At 38.0% G+C, this 17,058-nt stretch overlaps 1 protein-coding gene across 1 annotated transcript in view; it reads left to right on the top strand.

Moving 5' to 3' along the window:
* Window positions 1–6,674: 6,674 nt before the first annotated feature.
* Window positions 6,675–17,058, top strand: part of LOC115217962 — a 28,465-nt gene continuing 18,081 nt past the window's right edge. The window contains exons 1-3 of the mRNA XM_029787683.2: window positions 6,675–6,870; window positions 15,832–16,018; window positions 16,549–16,679. Coding sequence (XP_029643543.1) covers window positions 6,847–6,870; window positions 15,832–16,018; window positions 16,549–16,679 — 342 coding nt within the window. The 5' untranslated portion in view covers window positions 6,675–6,846. The remainder of the gene's footprint in view (window positions 6,871–15,831; window positions 16,019–16,548; window positions 16,680–17,058) is intronic.

Here is a 17,058-nt window from a genome sequence, read left to right on the forward strand (position 1 = left end):
TGGAAGTCTTTCTTGCAAGGTGTGTGGGCAGAAGCACTACTTCCTCTGTTTTCACCACCACACTCGCCAGCCTCCTCACCTCCTCTACTGTCCAAAATTGTACGACCATTGTCCCATGTCTCCTTCCTTTAGTTATATATGTTATTTCCTTTGACCGCTCCCTTAGCGCCTTTTCCAGTTCAGCTTCCACCTGCTTGGCCTTTTTACCTTTTTACGAGAACACCTTATAGGTGATCATTTTCCTCTCCATAATTCTTTGGGGGCGGGGTGGGGGGAGCAACAACCTCATGTTGCCACCAACCTTCTGTACCATCTCATACTCCTTCAGACCAGCCAAGTCCAACTCCCTTTGCTTCATCCCCGTGGCCTCAGCAAAACTCCTTGTCTTCTCCAACACTCCGTCCATCTTTATGACTGCCCTTACCAGCTCCTCCTCTGCTGAAGACAACTCAGACTCGCTAAGGTCTGAATACATTTTCTAAGCAGCAAAAAAAAAACCGTCCAACTCTCAACAAATTCACACAGCAACTACTGGACAACGCATGTGCGGAAGCAAGCTTCTTAGCATACAGCCACTCCTATGCCTACATATATATATATATATACACACACATGATGGGCTTCTTTCAGTTTCTATCCACCAAATCTACTCACAAGGTTTTAGTTGGTCTGGAGCTATAGTAGAAGACACTTGCACAAGGAATCTTGCAGTGGGACTGAACCTGAGATCACATGGTTTCAAAGCAAACTTCTCAATCACAGTCATGCCTGAATTGTATTGAAATCTTTCACTGACATCCTTTTATAATTAACATGTTCTGTGAAGGCAAAAAGACAAAACACATACTCATGTGTGTGTGTGTGTGTGCGTGCGCGCATGCACATACATACACACATGCATACATACACATATACATACACACATGCATACATACATATATACATGCACACATACATATATACATGCACACATACATGCCTGTATGCATACATAGATACTTATATATATGCATACATACATATATGCATGCATACTTATATATATGCATACATACATATATGCATGCATGCATACATACATGAAGGGCTTCTTTCAGTTTCTGTCTACCAAATCCACTCACAAGGCTTTGGTTGGTCTGGGGCTGTAATACATCTCACTTGGCTAAGGTGCTGTAAAGTGGGACTGAACAGTCATGTAGTTGTGTAGCAAACTTCCCATCCAGCAGCTATATAAACACACACACACATCACAGCCATGTCATCTAGAGTTGTAAGATAGATACTGCCTAACCAGACTAACACTATAAATACTGAATATAATGAGTAAATCATTTTTTAATCCTTTATAAGTATGTTCATTTAATGCATAAATTCAGTGAATAAATAATAAATAAATAAATTTTTTAATCCAATTTACATGGAATATTTTTTTTATTGATTATAAGTAAAGATAAAAAAAGAATTTTTTTTTACAGAAATTGTATAAAAAATCAGATTAAGCCATTTGGCAGTTTGGCTGATTTGGGCAAGTTGGCAGGAGGTCAAAAAATAAAAAAATAAATAGGTCAGTAATTATAAAAAAAAAAGAAAGAAAAGAAACATCTTTTGCATGCAAGGCAGTTAAAAAGTCTGGAAATATGAAATATTGCAAATGTTATGAATATTATAGGTCTATAAAATAAAGTTTATAAATGAGTTTGGTTCAGCAGGTAGGTTTTTAGTGATTTTTTTGATATTAGACAAGCACAATCTCTCTGTGCCTTTTAATCTTAATATAGAGACCATTTAAACTATATTAGTTTCATGTCCTGTGAGATCACATCAAGAATGTATTAAATATGTTACCATAAGGGCAAAAAATCGTTCTACTTTTTAAGTACCATTACAGAGTGTGAAGTGTGTTCATGTTTGTTTGTTTTTGAAAATTTCACTAATTCTGAGAGATATGCATGCCTGTATGCATGCACACATGAACACATTCATATATATGTATGTTTGTACATACACTAGTCTATTTATGTCATACCTGCCATACATATCTTATTTCTACATGGAAAATGAACATTGAATTGACAGAATTATTTCGCCCTCAGAAATAATACTTTATGATTATTTTTTTAAGCATTTTACTTCTGAATGCCATTTCTACCAAGGTCAGTTTTGTTTTTCACTCCTCCTGGGTCAATAAAATAAAGCACCAGTTGAGTACTGTTTTGTTGATGGTATTAAAATAATAATAATAATGAAATTATTGTATACAGTGCTCAGGTGCACCACAACTTATCAAAAGTGCATATAAAGCATATGCAGTAATATACAAATGTCTGGAAAGAGAACAGTGTATGAGTCAGATACATGCTTGCGTGTGTATGGAGGGGAGAAAATCAGGTGTAGTGTTGACGAATCTCAGGAAGCATGGAAGTTTTGAAGGATGCAGTGCTCCGACAACTAACAACTGATGCTGGCAGTTTGTTCCATGCTTCAGCAACCCTTAGCATGAAAAAATGTTTCTGAAAGTCATGGGAGCTCTGCTGTCTTCTGACTTTGTAAACATGTTCACGGGTGTTAGACAGGTGGAGTTTGAAAAGGTGTTCAGAGTTATTGTTTGTAAGATGGTTAATAATTTTATGGGTGTCTGCCAAGTCAGCTGCCAGACGTTGGAATTTCAATGTATCCATGCCCAGGGAAGTAAGGCATTCAGAATATGGCAAATGCCTGATGGAGAGTATTCTCTTGGTTGCACGTCACTGAATGGTTTCCAGTTGATTAATATCCTGGGAAAGATAGGGGTTCCAGACCGGTGATGCAAATTCCAGGTGAGATCACACCATAGCTATATAAAGGCTCAGATAGATAGCTGGAGAGCGGCTCACAAAGGACTTGGTGAGTGATGCCAAGACACTCTCAGCCTTCTTGGCAATTTTAGCAATGTGTTTTGTCCAACGCAAATTGCTATTGACAATAATGCCCATGTCACGTTAACTAACACCCTTCTCTCAAAATTCCCAGCTTTGAGCCTAAAGTTGAAATAGTTATAAAAGGCTTTATGCTTATAAACTTGAAATTAGAGTGATAATCATATGTTGTTGTTGACATTGACCATCATCACAGTGTAGCTCAGCAGTATTAACATCATTCATTGTTGCATATCAAAAACTCTTAGCTATGCTCATGACCCATTGCCACTTTATGCATTTGGTGTTTACTATGGTATGTAGACCTTCTCTCCTTGGTCCAGTTTCATTAGGTAATACTAAAAAGAACTTTCATGAGTGGAAGCTAGGTTTAGAATCAATGTAGTAAAGACCAAAGTTCTAGTAAGTAGGAAGACGAACTCACCACACATCCCCTTAGGTAGGTGGCTCTGCTCGATCTGTAGAAAAGGTGTAGGTAGAAACTCCATATGATGTACCCAGTGTAAGCTATGGACACATAAGAGGTGCAGCAATATCAAAGGAAAATTAACCGAGAAGATAGCTTTCATGTGCGGCAGATGCACAGGGACAATAGACACCACGGATACTCAGAAAACAAATTCAATTACACTCCAGGGACAGACACTAGAAGTAGTTGATAGTTTCTGCTACCTAGGTGACCAAGTTAGTAGTGGGGGTGGATGCTCAGAGAGTGTTACCACTAGAATAAGAATAGCCTGGGCAAAGTTTAGAAAGCTCCTACCCCTACTGGTGACAAAGGGTCTCTCGCTCAGAGTGAAAGGTAGATTGTACGATGCATGTGTGCGAACCGCCATGCTTCACGGTAGTGAAACATGGGCTGTGACTGCGGAGGACATGCATAGGCTCAAAAGAAATAAGCTAGCATGATCCGCTGGATGTGTAATGTCAGTGTCCATGCACGACAGAGTGTAAGCACCCTGAGAGAAAAGTTGGACATAAGAAGCATCGAATGTGGCGTGCAGGAGAGACATTTGCGTTGGTATGGTCATGTACTATGTATGGATGTGGAGAGATGTTTGAAAAAGTGCTACTCCCAAACTGTTGAAGGAATCCAGGGTAGAGGTAGACCCAGGAAGACATGGGATAAGGTGGTCAAGCATGACCTTCGAACATTGGGCCTCACAGATGCTATGACGAAAGACTGAGACCTCTGGAGATATGCTGTGACTGCGAAGACCTGACAAATGAAGTGAGTTCATGGCTCGCAGGACGGCCTGCTGTGCTAACATTGGATCGTAGGGTGACCTGCTGTGCTTGATGAGACCTACTGAGTCAAGTATGTCAACATCAAAGTAAAAATCAAATGGATATCGTAGTTGTGATACCTATGTCAGTGGTACATTGGACCTCACAGAGGAAATGATGAAAGACTTTGACCTCTGGAGATATGCTGTGATTGCAAAGACCCAACAAATGAAGTAAGTTCATGGCTCGCAGGATGGCCTACTGTGCTAACCTTGGATCGTAGAGGAGACCTATTGAGTCAAGTACGTCAACACCAACATCAAAATAAAAATCAAATGGAAATTGTAGTTATGATACCGGTGCTGGTGGTACGTAAAAAGCACCATCCGAATGTGGCTGATGCCAGCGCTGCTTGACTGGTGTCCGTGTTGGTGACACGTAAAAGGCACCAACCGATCGTGGCCGTTTGCCAGCCTCCTCAGGCTCCTGTGCTGGTGGCACGTAAAAAGCACCCACTATACTCACGGAGTGGTTGGCGTTAGGAAGGGCATCCAGCTGTAGAAACACTGCCAGATCAGACTGGAGCCTGGCACAGCCTCTTGGCTTCCCAGACCCCGGTCGAACCGTCCAACCCATGCTAGCATGGAAAACAGACGTTAGATGATAATGATGATGATGATGATGATGTAATTAGTTTTGTAGAAAAAAGTTCTTGGGGGAAAAAAATAAAACGGTAACTAAAACAGCAGGAAGAAATATTTTTGATAATCATGCTGTGTTTTTTTACTTATTTTATCATAATTTTTCAGTTTAAGGTAGGGGAGTGGGCAGAATCAAAAGCATGCTGGGCAAAATGCTTGGCAGCATTTTATTCGTTTTTATGTTCTGATTTCAAATTCTGCTCAGATTATCTATGTCTTTCATCCTTTCAGGATTGATAAACTAAGTACCAGTCAAGTACTGGAGTTGATGTACCGTAATCGACTTCCCCCTCCCCTCCAAAACTATTGGCCTTGTTCCAAAATTTGAAACCATTATTATTGTTCATTTAGTTTTGTAAATTGAATGTAACCACTTATAGGAAGGTAATACAAATACATGGTTAATAGTTGTGAAAGATTTTACCCTCAATATTAAGGCTCTGGAAGGGAAATGCTTTATTTATACAATTCCTTACAAACTAAAAGTGGTAAACTATACCAGGAAGCAAGGAGAGTTTTTTGGGCACTGTTTACAGTCAAAATTATAATGGAATGATGAAAGCAAGGAGAACAATGATGAATTGTGAGAAAATGGTAAACATAACCTTTGTTGTTGGGAAAGGAACAAATGCCATGAGACATTCTATTTGATGTAATATGTTTGCTTTTAGGTGTTTGGGTTTAATTTACAAATATAAAAGTAAAATGAGACAAAAAATGTAGTATCATTATAAAAAAAGGCTTTCCTGCTGTTGTTGTCAGACATCTTGTCCAAGATTTTTTTTCTGCTGTACCATAGCAGAATAATTAAAATAATTAAAAGAACTAAAAATTCTCTCTTAGTATTTCTTGATGAACTTGGATTTAAGTGTATGGTCTTATATATTCATGGGCTTTATATGTCATCAAATTTGTAAAAAAGACTTTCAGTCTTTTGTGGGTGGGGGGTCAACTAATGCCAATACTTTTTTGCGATAATCCTTAAAAGTTTATTTTTGTGGATGCTTACCTTGACTAACTTAAAGTTAAAGAACCATTGTTATACAGTCACCTTTCATTTTACTGAGCTGTCAATACCAACTACTTTGAAACGTTTGTTGTAAGATACTCAAGTTTAACATGTTAGATTTCTCTAAAACATCTGTGCACAAGTTTGTGCAAGTCTGCAATTCTGGGGAGATTCCCTCTAGGAAGAAATTTCTTGAGTAGTAAATTTAGGGATTCTAATGACGAAATTGTGTTTTAGTAGAAAAATTCATTATTACAATTCACACCATTTTAGCTAAATTTAATTTCTTTATTGATTTTAAGGTTGTTTAATGTTAAATTAATATAAAGCAGATAATTCAATCCAATTAATTCTCTACAACGATTCATTGTAGACAGGACAACTTTTTTCTTATCATATGTAGGGAAAAACCAGGATAGTGAACTGGTCAAGGATTGAAATGCAGAAAAGTTGGTTAAGAAACAGTGATTTATGTGTATTTGTGCATCTATCTTGTTGCATTAAAGTAGGTATTTATTTACAGATAAGTGGTTAGATCTATGCAAAGAGATAAAAAGCATTAAATTTTTGGTCTGTGCAAATCTACTCTATATCTAAAATATTCATTGAAAGGAGATAAATTAATTCATACAACTGACAGCCATGAATTTCTTGTTGTTTAAAATATATCATCTTCCCGTTAATAAGTAATAACCTATGACACATAATTCAGCAACACTCATAATTAATTATAACAATTAAATGACACATACACACACAAAATTAATAAATACTTGGAATCCAGAAGCAGCAAGCATTATCTCCCTTGTTTACAAAGTTGCCAGGAGAGTTCCACACAGGTTTTGAACTGTTATGGCTAAGTAAATTCTAATTAATTTATTTAAAATCAACGACGGATATTTATATATATATTTATATAGATATACACTCACACACACATATATATATATACACGTATATGTATGTATGTGTGTTCGTACCTTAAAAAACGAACATGAGCGAACAAGAAAATTCCACGGTAACAATTATTTGTTTTATATATCATTGTTTGTAGCAATAATGCAAGTTTGAGACACCGAATTTATTAACCCAGCACTCCCGTTTCGGGTTTAACACAGATCACACATTTTTCTCTGTCTATTCAATAGACTATACATGTCACACAGAAACGCGTGTAGACGATTTCAGTGCCACTGCATATAAAAGTCACAAAAGACACACAAAAATTCGTGGCTTAGGTAGAGTCGTGTTTTTAGTGCGAGTATAAAAAGCTATTGGTATCTGCTGAAATGAGTATATACAAAAATTTGTAGTAATGTATACTCATGTACAGGAATGCATAAACACCTACATTCGCATATATTTGTATAGGTTATGATATTACATTTATATTTTGCCCAATGTCTTCCTAATTAAGGATGACGTTTAATAAGAAATCGAAAAGCGCATTCACTAATCGTTTCTTCATAGGTAGGAAAGTTGAAGATTAGCTTCCTTGTTGTTTGTTCTCGATTACACCATTTTCATTTTCGCAGTTAAAAGTAAAAACATGCCTAACAACCTCCTACGCACATACCACCACACAATCATTATCCTCCTTTAACGATGTTTGTTTGTGTGTGTATATATATATCTATACATACATACACATAAAGACAAAGATACTGTTTCCCATGTGAGCTCCTTTTTCACGTTTTATTTGTAGGTTTGTACGTTTGTTAGTTACTTCCCTTTACAAAACAAGCATGAATGTCACCTAATCACATTTACTTGTCTACTTATGATTTGTGGGTGATGGATGAGTTATCAAGGCTATATACTTAGCAATATTTACTTTCAACCTATTACATTCTGAGTTCTAATTCCTCCAGGGAAGCTTCCATAAAAGTACCAGTAATATACTGTAGAACATTCATTCAACTACAGTCGTCTCTTCCTTTATAATTATCATAATCATTAGTTATTATTTCTCTGTTTTTGCCAGTCTGTGTTTCTCTCGTCAACGTCCGTACCTCCTGCCCATGTACCATATATATTGATGAAGACGAAACACTTGATTTACGTCTTCGATATTTTCTCTGCTCGATAAACCACTGCTGTAGAGCTGATTATAGCGATGTATACTGTACTTGTCCAATAAAAATGCAACTAAATTCACTCCCTTTTTTTTTCACAGGCTTCTCAACTAACCATCTCCAAAATGAGGAGCACACATTAAAGTTCTTAGATATTGTTGAAAGTTACTAAATCCTGATGGAGTGTGCATTTATAAACACACGTAGCATCATCATTATCATTAACGTCCTTTTTTTCGTGCTGGCATGGGTTAAATGGTTTGACAAGAACAGACGAGCCAGAAGTCTCTGGCAGGTTCTGTCTGCTTTGGCATGGTTTCTGGATTCTCTTTCTAACGCCAACCACTTAACAGTGTACTGGGTGCTTTTTACATGGCACCAGCACCAATGAGGTTGCCAAGTATCCATAAGACCCATCAACTAAGCTGGGTATAGAACGGATAAGAAGCTATGATAGAGGAAGAGGAGCAGGTGTCTTGCTGAAGAGGTTAATACATGGCTTGTCCACCTGGAAAGTGAGAAAGAGATGTGAGGTCCAGGTACAACATGACTATAAGACAGAATAGGATAAAAGAGTGGAAAAGGTGGATGTGTAGGTAAGTGCACTGAGTGAAAGTAGTGTGACAGATGATTAGAGATAGAAGACATTTACACACAATCTTTCGCATTGGGAACGGATTCAAAGCAAATTACTTTACCCCATACTGTCACACCTGTACTTGTAATAAGCAATATATATTTTCTTATAAATTAGACATAACCATGTAGTTGAAAAATTTACTTCCCAACTGTAAAGTTTCGGGTTTAGATCCACTGTATGGTACCTTGAGCAGGTGTCTTCTACTATAGCCCCAGACTAACCAAAACCTTCTAAATGCATTTGGTAGATGGAAGCCTGAAGAAGCCCATCATGTATATATTTTTATTCTTTTACTTCTTTCAGTCATTTGACTGTAGCCATGCTGGAGCCTTGAAGGTTTTTAGCCAAACAAATCAACCTCAGGACTTATATTTTTTAAGCCTAGTACTTATTCTATCAGTCTCTTTTGCCAAACTGCTAAGTTATGGGGACATAAACACACCAATACCAGTTGTCAAACTGCATCTCATCTAAACTGACTCTCTCCCTAATTAGTTGGGTTATGACCGTCTCTGTGACCTTCATTACCTGATCCAATATATATTGTGTTATGCTAAAATGTCTTGAATGATACCAGAATTTTTGACTCAGGTCAAATGTAACAAATTACTCTAAAATGTTGTTAGAGAAGCTGCATAAGTAGAGTCTGGAATGGTTAATTTGTACTGACACTTTATTTCATGTTGCTCTGCGGGTGGGAGTGTGGCAAAATTGTTGGCATGTCGGCAGAAATGTGCTATGGTATACCTTCTGGCTCCTTACATTCTGAGTTCAAAACCCACCTGTCTGGAGAAGGTAATGAGAAACTACTCCAGTCTCCATCCCAAGTCTAGCCATAGAAGCCAAAAGTTCCAGTAATCTACTTAACAGTAGCAGTCGAAGGTAGGGGCACCCCAGGTTGTATGGAGAAAGTTCACATGCATAGTGCCTTTCCAAGGGCAGATCACCACTTGACTCTGTGTGTGTGTGTGTGTGTGTGTTGGCGTTTTGAAGGGCATCCAGCTGTAAAAACAATACCAAACAGAGGTCACCAGTGTTGGTGTCATGTAAGGTCATTGATATTGAGAAGAGCATATAAAAAACCATGCCCAAAACAGTCATTGAAGCCTGGTGCAGTCTTTTGCCTAACCAGCTTCTATCAAACCATCCAACTCATACCAGCATGGAAAACAGACATTAATGATGATGATGATGGACTGGGTTTTCATGACTGGAATGCCTTTGTATTATTTCCTTTTATTGTAGTTTTTTTTTAATACAAATAATATTTTAAGCAGTAAAAATACAATGTAACTCTGTTACAAATAATACTGACATTGTGTTTGAAATCATAAATTTATGCAGAAATTACCATGATTCTATCCAACAAAAATTGCCATCAACTAATACCATATTTCCTGGGAAATGTCAGATATCTTTCTAGTTTGTTCATTTTACACCTATTTCCAATGCTAATATGAGTTAGGTGAATATTTTATTGAGGTATTTTTTTAAAGCAGGATGTCCTTCTTGTTGCTAACTCTTGTTTTTCTAGTAAAGGATTTCTTGTTTCCACCCATTTTTGGAGGTGCAAGGCAAGTGGAGGATTTGTTGACAGGAAAAGTGACGACATTTGTAACCTGATAATAAGGATCAGCCTGCAAGAGCACTGTGCCAGTACCACATAAAAAGCACTATGGCTGGCGTCACATATAAAGCATTCATGTTGGTGCCATGTAAAAGCACTCATGCCAATGTCATGTTGGAAGTACTCAGCACACAGTGTAAAGTGGTTGGCATTAAGAAGGACATGCAGTTATAGGAACTAAGCCAAATCAGACTGGAACCTGGTGCAGCTTTCTGGCTTGTCAGCTCTGGCCACACCATCCAACCCTTGCCAGCATGGAAAATGGACATTAAAGGATGATGATGATATATATATTTATCAATATTAAAAATATACATATATTCATATTTTGAGTTCTATTTTCCCTGTTTCCATTAACACGCCTACACACACACACACACACACACACACACACACACACACACACACACACAAATACACATTGTGGGCTCCTTTCAGTTTCTGTTGACCAGATTCACTCATAAGAATTTGTCAACCTGGTACTATAATTGAAGATACTTGCTTCCCAACCACATGGTTCTGGGTTCAGTCCAACTGCATAGCACTTTTGGCAAGTATTTTCGATTATAACCTTGGGCTGACCAAGGCCTTGTGGGTGTATTTGGTTGACAGAAACTGAAAGAAGCCTATTGTGCATATACAGAGTGCAGTGAATAAATTGTCACCTAATTTACACAGAAATCAAAATAACACTGACATCTCATTTTAAGAGATATATTTACTAAAATTACTTAAAAATATCTTGAAATACTAAAGAGTAAATTTATTTAATAAAATCACGATCGGCTTCAACCATAGCCTCCGGACGACTTCGGAACCTTCTGTAACTCTGGTCTCCTTGTCTAAGTTGGTGAATGCTGCCATAATCTTTGCCTTCAGTTCATCTTTGGTGTTACAAGGAGTTTGGTTAGTTTCTTGCTCAACTGTGCCCCACGCATAATAATCAAAGAGGTTGCAGTCTGGGGAGTTAGGTGGCAAGATGTTAGGGGTGATGTCGTCACAGAAATTGTCTGACAGCCATGACTGAGTTCTCCTTGTGTAGTATGGTGCAGAGTCCTGTTGCCAGATATAGGGTCTTCCAGCAGCCACCCTCTTGACCCAGGGCAGCACTACATCCTGCAGGCACTTGATGTAGGCCTCTGCATTGAGTGTGAGGCTGTGTGGGAAGATGAATGGAAGCATAATGTCGCCATCATTAGTGATCACTCCAAACACCATGATGTTGACTGGATATTTGATTTTTATCACTCTTGGTACATGTTTTGGGAACATGGCAAGTCAGCGGTTGTTCTGTGTTCACCATCTGATCTTGGCAGAAACTAAAGCATGTTTGGTTGGAGGGGATGCTTGAGTTTGTTCAAAAGCTTCATAGCATGGTCTCTTCTCTTGTCCTTGATAGCTTGGGATAAAAATTGGCCCTTTCTCATCTTGTACGGGGAATAGTGAATGTCTTCATGCACTACCTGTCTGGTAAGAAACTCAGACACTCCCATGTCCCTGGCAATGGACCTGATTGACCTGGAGGGATCATTGTCAATCATAGCCTAGATCTCACCAACTAATTCAGGAGTTCTTTTCTTATCAGACCAATCAGAGTGAGTTTTCTGAGCTGCCATACTTTTGTAGTCGCCATTAGACCTATCCAACTCTTTCCAAATCCTCTGCACTGTCCTCAGGTTGACATCCAAACACTCTGAAATGTTCATATTGGAGCTTCTGGTGTGAATGCCAAGCAGTACAGCATGTTGTTTCCAAATTTCTGGCTGAGTGAATTGCGTCATGGTGTTGATTTTCTCACAGACGGTGCCCAACTGACCCTACTATACTGTGTAGTTGACAAAATCAAAAACAAAAAGTGCACATGCACGAAATTAAAAATATAAAATGGCGACAATTTACCCATCGTACCCTATATATATATGCATGCATGCAAGCATGGCTGTGTGGTAAGACGCTTGCTTCCCAACCACATGATTCTGAGTTTAGTCCCACTCCATGGCACCATGGGCATGTGTCTTCTACTATAGCCTTGGGCCAACCAAAGCCTCGTGAGTGGATCTGGTAGACGGAAATTGAAAGAAGCCCATCGTATATATATATATATATATATATATATATATGTATATGTTTGTGTGTCTGTGTTTGTTCCCCTCACCATCACTTGACAACCGATGTTGGTGTGTTTACATCCCTGTAACTTAGCAGTTTGGCAAAAGAGACCAATAAAATAAGTACTAAGCTTACAAGGAATAAGTCTTGAAGTTGATTCGTTCGACTAAAGGTGGTGCTCGAACATGGCCACAGTCAAATGCCTAAACCAAATAAAAGAATACATATATACATACATGTGTGTGTCTTTGTGTCTGTGTTTGTTCTCCAACACTGTTTGACTACAAGTATTGGTGTGTTTATGTTCCCATGACTTAGTGGTTTGGCAAAAGAGATGGAGAGAATAAGAACCAGGATAAAAAAAAAATATTCTTTCAACTAAAAATTCTTCAGGGCAGTGCACCAGCTTGGCCACAGTCTAATGACTGAAACAAGTAAAAGATAAAAGATATATATTGTCACCTTAGAAACATGTCTGAAACAATAATGTTCTCAGTCACTCCTTTACAAAGCAGTCAATATTTCTTATAAATGCAGCACCTGTTACTCTAATTGATTGCATTTGTATCATCTTCCAACATATACTTCACTTACCTGATTGCATGTGTACTGCCCATTGCCATGGAAACTAGTGCCGTCCTTTATACAAATATAATGTCTCTTTGTTTCATCTCATTGTTTATATTTATGACAGCCTAACAATTAACCTCCTAAAACAGGCATGGATATGTGGTTAAGGAGTTTGTTACATGTCTATATGACCATGAGTTCAATTCCATTGTGCAGTGTTAGGTCATCTATATAGCTTTGTTAGTGAAATTCAGGTGGGCTGTTTGTTCCTTGGTGGTAAGTTTCATGTGTAACACTACCTCTTGACTCTCAAGTGCTTTTAGCAAACTTTACTCTGTTGCAAGAATCCTAGCCTGCTCTCCAGTCTGAAGTGAACTCTATTTCCTTCTTTCCACCAGTCTTAGGGTCATGGATGGGGCGTCATGGATGTTGTCCTTCTCTTTCTAACTAAGCTATAGAAAAATAAAAAAGAAAAGAGATCAGAAAGGAACCACTGTACCAGGGGTTAACACCTGGTTCATAGGTATGGTGCAGGTTTATTTTTATATTCTCAGATGAATCCGGTGGTACCTTGCTAGAAATTGGGTATAATGAGATAATGGGTGGGTTTAGAGAGAGAGAGGAAAAGAACAGAGCTTAAAAGATGAGAGGTATGTACATTGGGGGAACTTAGAGGATGAGAGAGAAGCAGTTGCAAGTACATTAGGTAGAGAGAGAGAAGCAGTTGCAAGTACATTAGGTAGAGAGAGAGAGAGATTTTAAATGAAGGAGGGCAGGTATATTGGGTGGAGTTACAGAGAGAGAGGAGAGGTGGCAGGTACAGTGGATGGAGATAAAGAGAGATTAAAGAAGAGACAGGTGCATCCACCTAAAACACTTGAATACTTACTCCCACCCAAAATTTTTACCCCTATGTAATAACAGACATTGTAATTAAACTGAAAACAATTGTAAACAGCTTGATTAGTTTATGTATATTGTTTGTTTGTGAATGTAATTAAAATAAGAATAATTAATATAACAGACATTATTTATTGATATAATTAAAAAATATACTGTTTATTAACACAATTAAAATAAGAATAATGTGAATAAATAACCGGCCGTATCCGGCCCAAACCTGTTTTATACACAAACTGGTCGGATTTGGCTTCTCACATCTAATCTATATTGTTATGCTAAAAATATACAAGCACATCAAAATTTCAAAGCTATGAAATATTGTATGATTAATTCAAAACGTGAATAAGCAAAAATTACATTTGGCAGAGTAATCTGAATGCTAAAGAGTTAATGTAGCAGAATCATTTATTAATGTGATTTCTGTTATTGATGAATGACCAGCAGCAAGTTTTGTGGTATTTGGTTCCAACTTTGATATAAAGCCATAAAGGCATCCTAAATTTCCATGCTTCCCTACTTCCATCTGGTTTCAGTTTTTGGCTGTGTGGTAAGAAGCTTGCTTCCACACGGTACTGGGTTCAGTCCCACTGTGTGGAATCTTGGGCCAGCCAAAGCCTTGTGAGTGGATTTGGTGGATGGAAACTGAAAGAAGCATGTCATATATGTGTGTCTTTGTTTGTCCGCCACCACTGGTGTTGGTGTGTTTATGCCTTCATATCTTAGCAGTTTGCCAAAAGAGACCATCTAATAAGGTCCAGGCTTAAAAAAAAAGAGAAGTACTGGGGTTGATTCATTTGATTAAAAAAAAAATTCTTCAATGTGTTGCCCCAGCATGGCCACATTCTCACAACTGAAACAAGTAAAAGATGAAAGTTTGAACACAAATAGTTCAATGACCAGGCATGTTTTTATGGAAGATTGCAAATGAGTAACACATTTTTTAGTATGAATTGTGTACAACCAGTGTACAAATGTCAAGGCAAGGAGCCACACACAAACATGCATCCATCCATCGATTCATTCATTCACCCACACATCCGCTCCTGACCTCTTACAATTTCTGACCAAATATGGAAACCAGATGGTTGTAGAGCAGCTCAGAAATTTATGACTACTTTTATATCAAAGCTGAAACCCAAATATTTCAATACTTGTTGATAGTCATCAACAACAGGGAAATCACAGAAACAAGCATTAACCCTTTTGATACCAACTAGCCTGAGACCGTCCCACATTATATGACATAAACTTACTGTTTTGAAGTGGTCTAATCTTCCATCAAGATTTTATGCTAAGTTGACCCAAACCCTAACAAGAAAGTTATTTTATTAAATTCTTCATGTGGTAAGAAGCTTGCTTACCAACCACATGGTTCCGGGTTCAGTCCCACTGCGTGGCACCTTGGGCAAGTGTCTTTTACTATAGCCTCGGGCCGACCAAAGCCTTGTGAGTGGATTTGGTAGACAGAAACTGAAAGAAGCCCGTCGTATATATGTATATGTGTATGTATATATATATATATATATATTTGTGTGTCTGTGTTTGTCCCCCCAACATTGCTTGACAATCGATGCTGGTGTGTTTATGTCCCCGTAACTTAGCGGTTCGGCAAAAGAGACCGATAGAATAAGTACTAGGCTTACAAAGAACAAGTCCTAGGGTCGATTTCCTCGACTAAAGGTGGTGCTCCAGCATGGTCGCAGTCAAATGACTGAAACAAGTAAAAGAGTAAAGAGAGTATTTAAAAAATTAATTGAAACAAAGACTGCAAATGTTAAACAGGAATATGGTGACAAATGAGTTAATATCGCCAATGAACTCAGCCATGAAGTAGAAACATTTCAGAGGAAGTCTTTTTAATTTTTTGTTGATTCAGCCAAACTGACACAAACCAAATTATGACCCTTGCTGAGGGATAAAGTATAGTGACTGTATTAGAATTAGAACTGGCAACCATATGGTTAGTAGCTTAGCATCATAACCTCCTGGGTCATGTTCCTCACATTGTCTTTCATAATAATAAATGTAATCTTTTCTCTTTTGTTTTCATTACAGTCCAAGCATCATGGCATCATTTTGAAAGGCCAAGAGATCATTTTGGACATATGTACAGCTGAGAACTGCTGCAATGGGAAGATCCATTGCCCCTTCTGTGATATCAATCACTTCAAACCTACAAAATCACACCGGGTCAGAGATCACCTAGAGTTGCTACATCTCTCCTATGCAGTACAAGCTGAAGGTGGGTACTCAAAGATTTCTTCTTACATAATTCAAGAACTTCTGAGATGGAAGGGATTATTGCTGCTGTTGATGCTCATCGCAATTTCCTCTTCCCTCTCTCCTTCCTCCCCTTTCCTCTTCCTCTTTCCTCCACAACTCTTCCTCCTCTCCCATCCTTTCCTCCATTACTCCTCATACTCCTACTTCTCTCTTTGACCTCTTCCCTTTACTCCTCTCCTTCCTTCCCTTCCCTACTTCTCCCCTCCTATTCCCTTCCTTCTCCCTTCCTGTTCTTCATTCTCCCCTCCTTGTTCCCCTTCCTCCATCTCCCTCGCCTTCTCCCCCTCTCCCCGTGGGTAACCATGGGGATTCCAGATGGGATGCATTGGCATGGAGTAGGGGTATGGTGGAGGGAAGAAATTGAGTTGGAAAATTTTAAGACTACAAAATTGAAATTGGTGTTAAGATGGTGTGCAGTTGCATTGTTGATTGTAAAATCATTTCCATATCAGGGACTTGAAACCAAGTAATTTTCTTTACTGATTTCAGATGTAACTATAGTGAAATGTTTCTGGTCTTGTGGTCAGATAGCTGGACATTATCATTGCCCTTACTGTCCTTCAAAATTGCTGAAGCGCTATGCCTTTACTCTGCACCTACATTCGCATATGAAGAAAATGGTATGTAAGTCTTTAAATATTCATTTTAAATTCTATGCTTATATTATGTTTAACCCCTTTGATACCAACCTACTTGAGACTGCCCTGGTTCTACGATATAAACTTCCTATTTTAAAACAATCTAAATTAAAACCTTTCTTGTGAATTTATGCTCTCAACTTAATAACGACAAAGCCATTTTGCTAAATTCTTTATTAATTGAAACATAGGTAGTGCATTTCAATTTGGTTATGAAAGAGTTAAATGTCTTGAGATGAGTCATTGTTTTATATAGTTGTAGTTTTGTGTACTCCTCATGCCTGTGGCCTAGTAGATAAAAGTGTTACTTTTAGTTTAGAAACTAAGGCTTTGACTTCAAATCCAGTTTGATATTAATCAA

Source organism: Octopus sinensis, linkage group LG12 (assembly GCF_006345805.1).
Source record: "Octopus sinensis linkage group LG12, ASM634580v1, whole genome shotgun sequence".
NCBI lineage: Eukaryota > Metazoa > Mollusca > Cephalopoda > Octopoda > Octopodidae > Octopus > Octopus sinensis.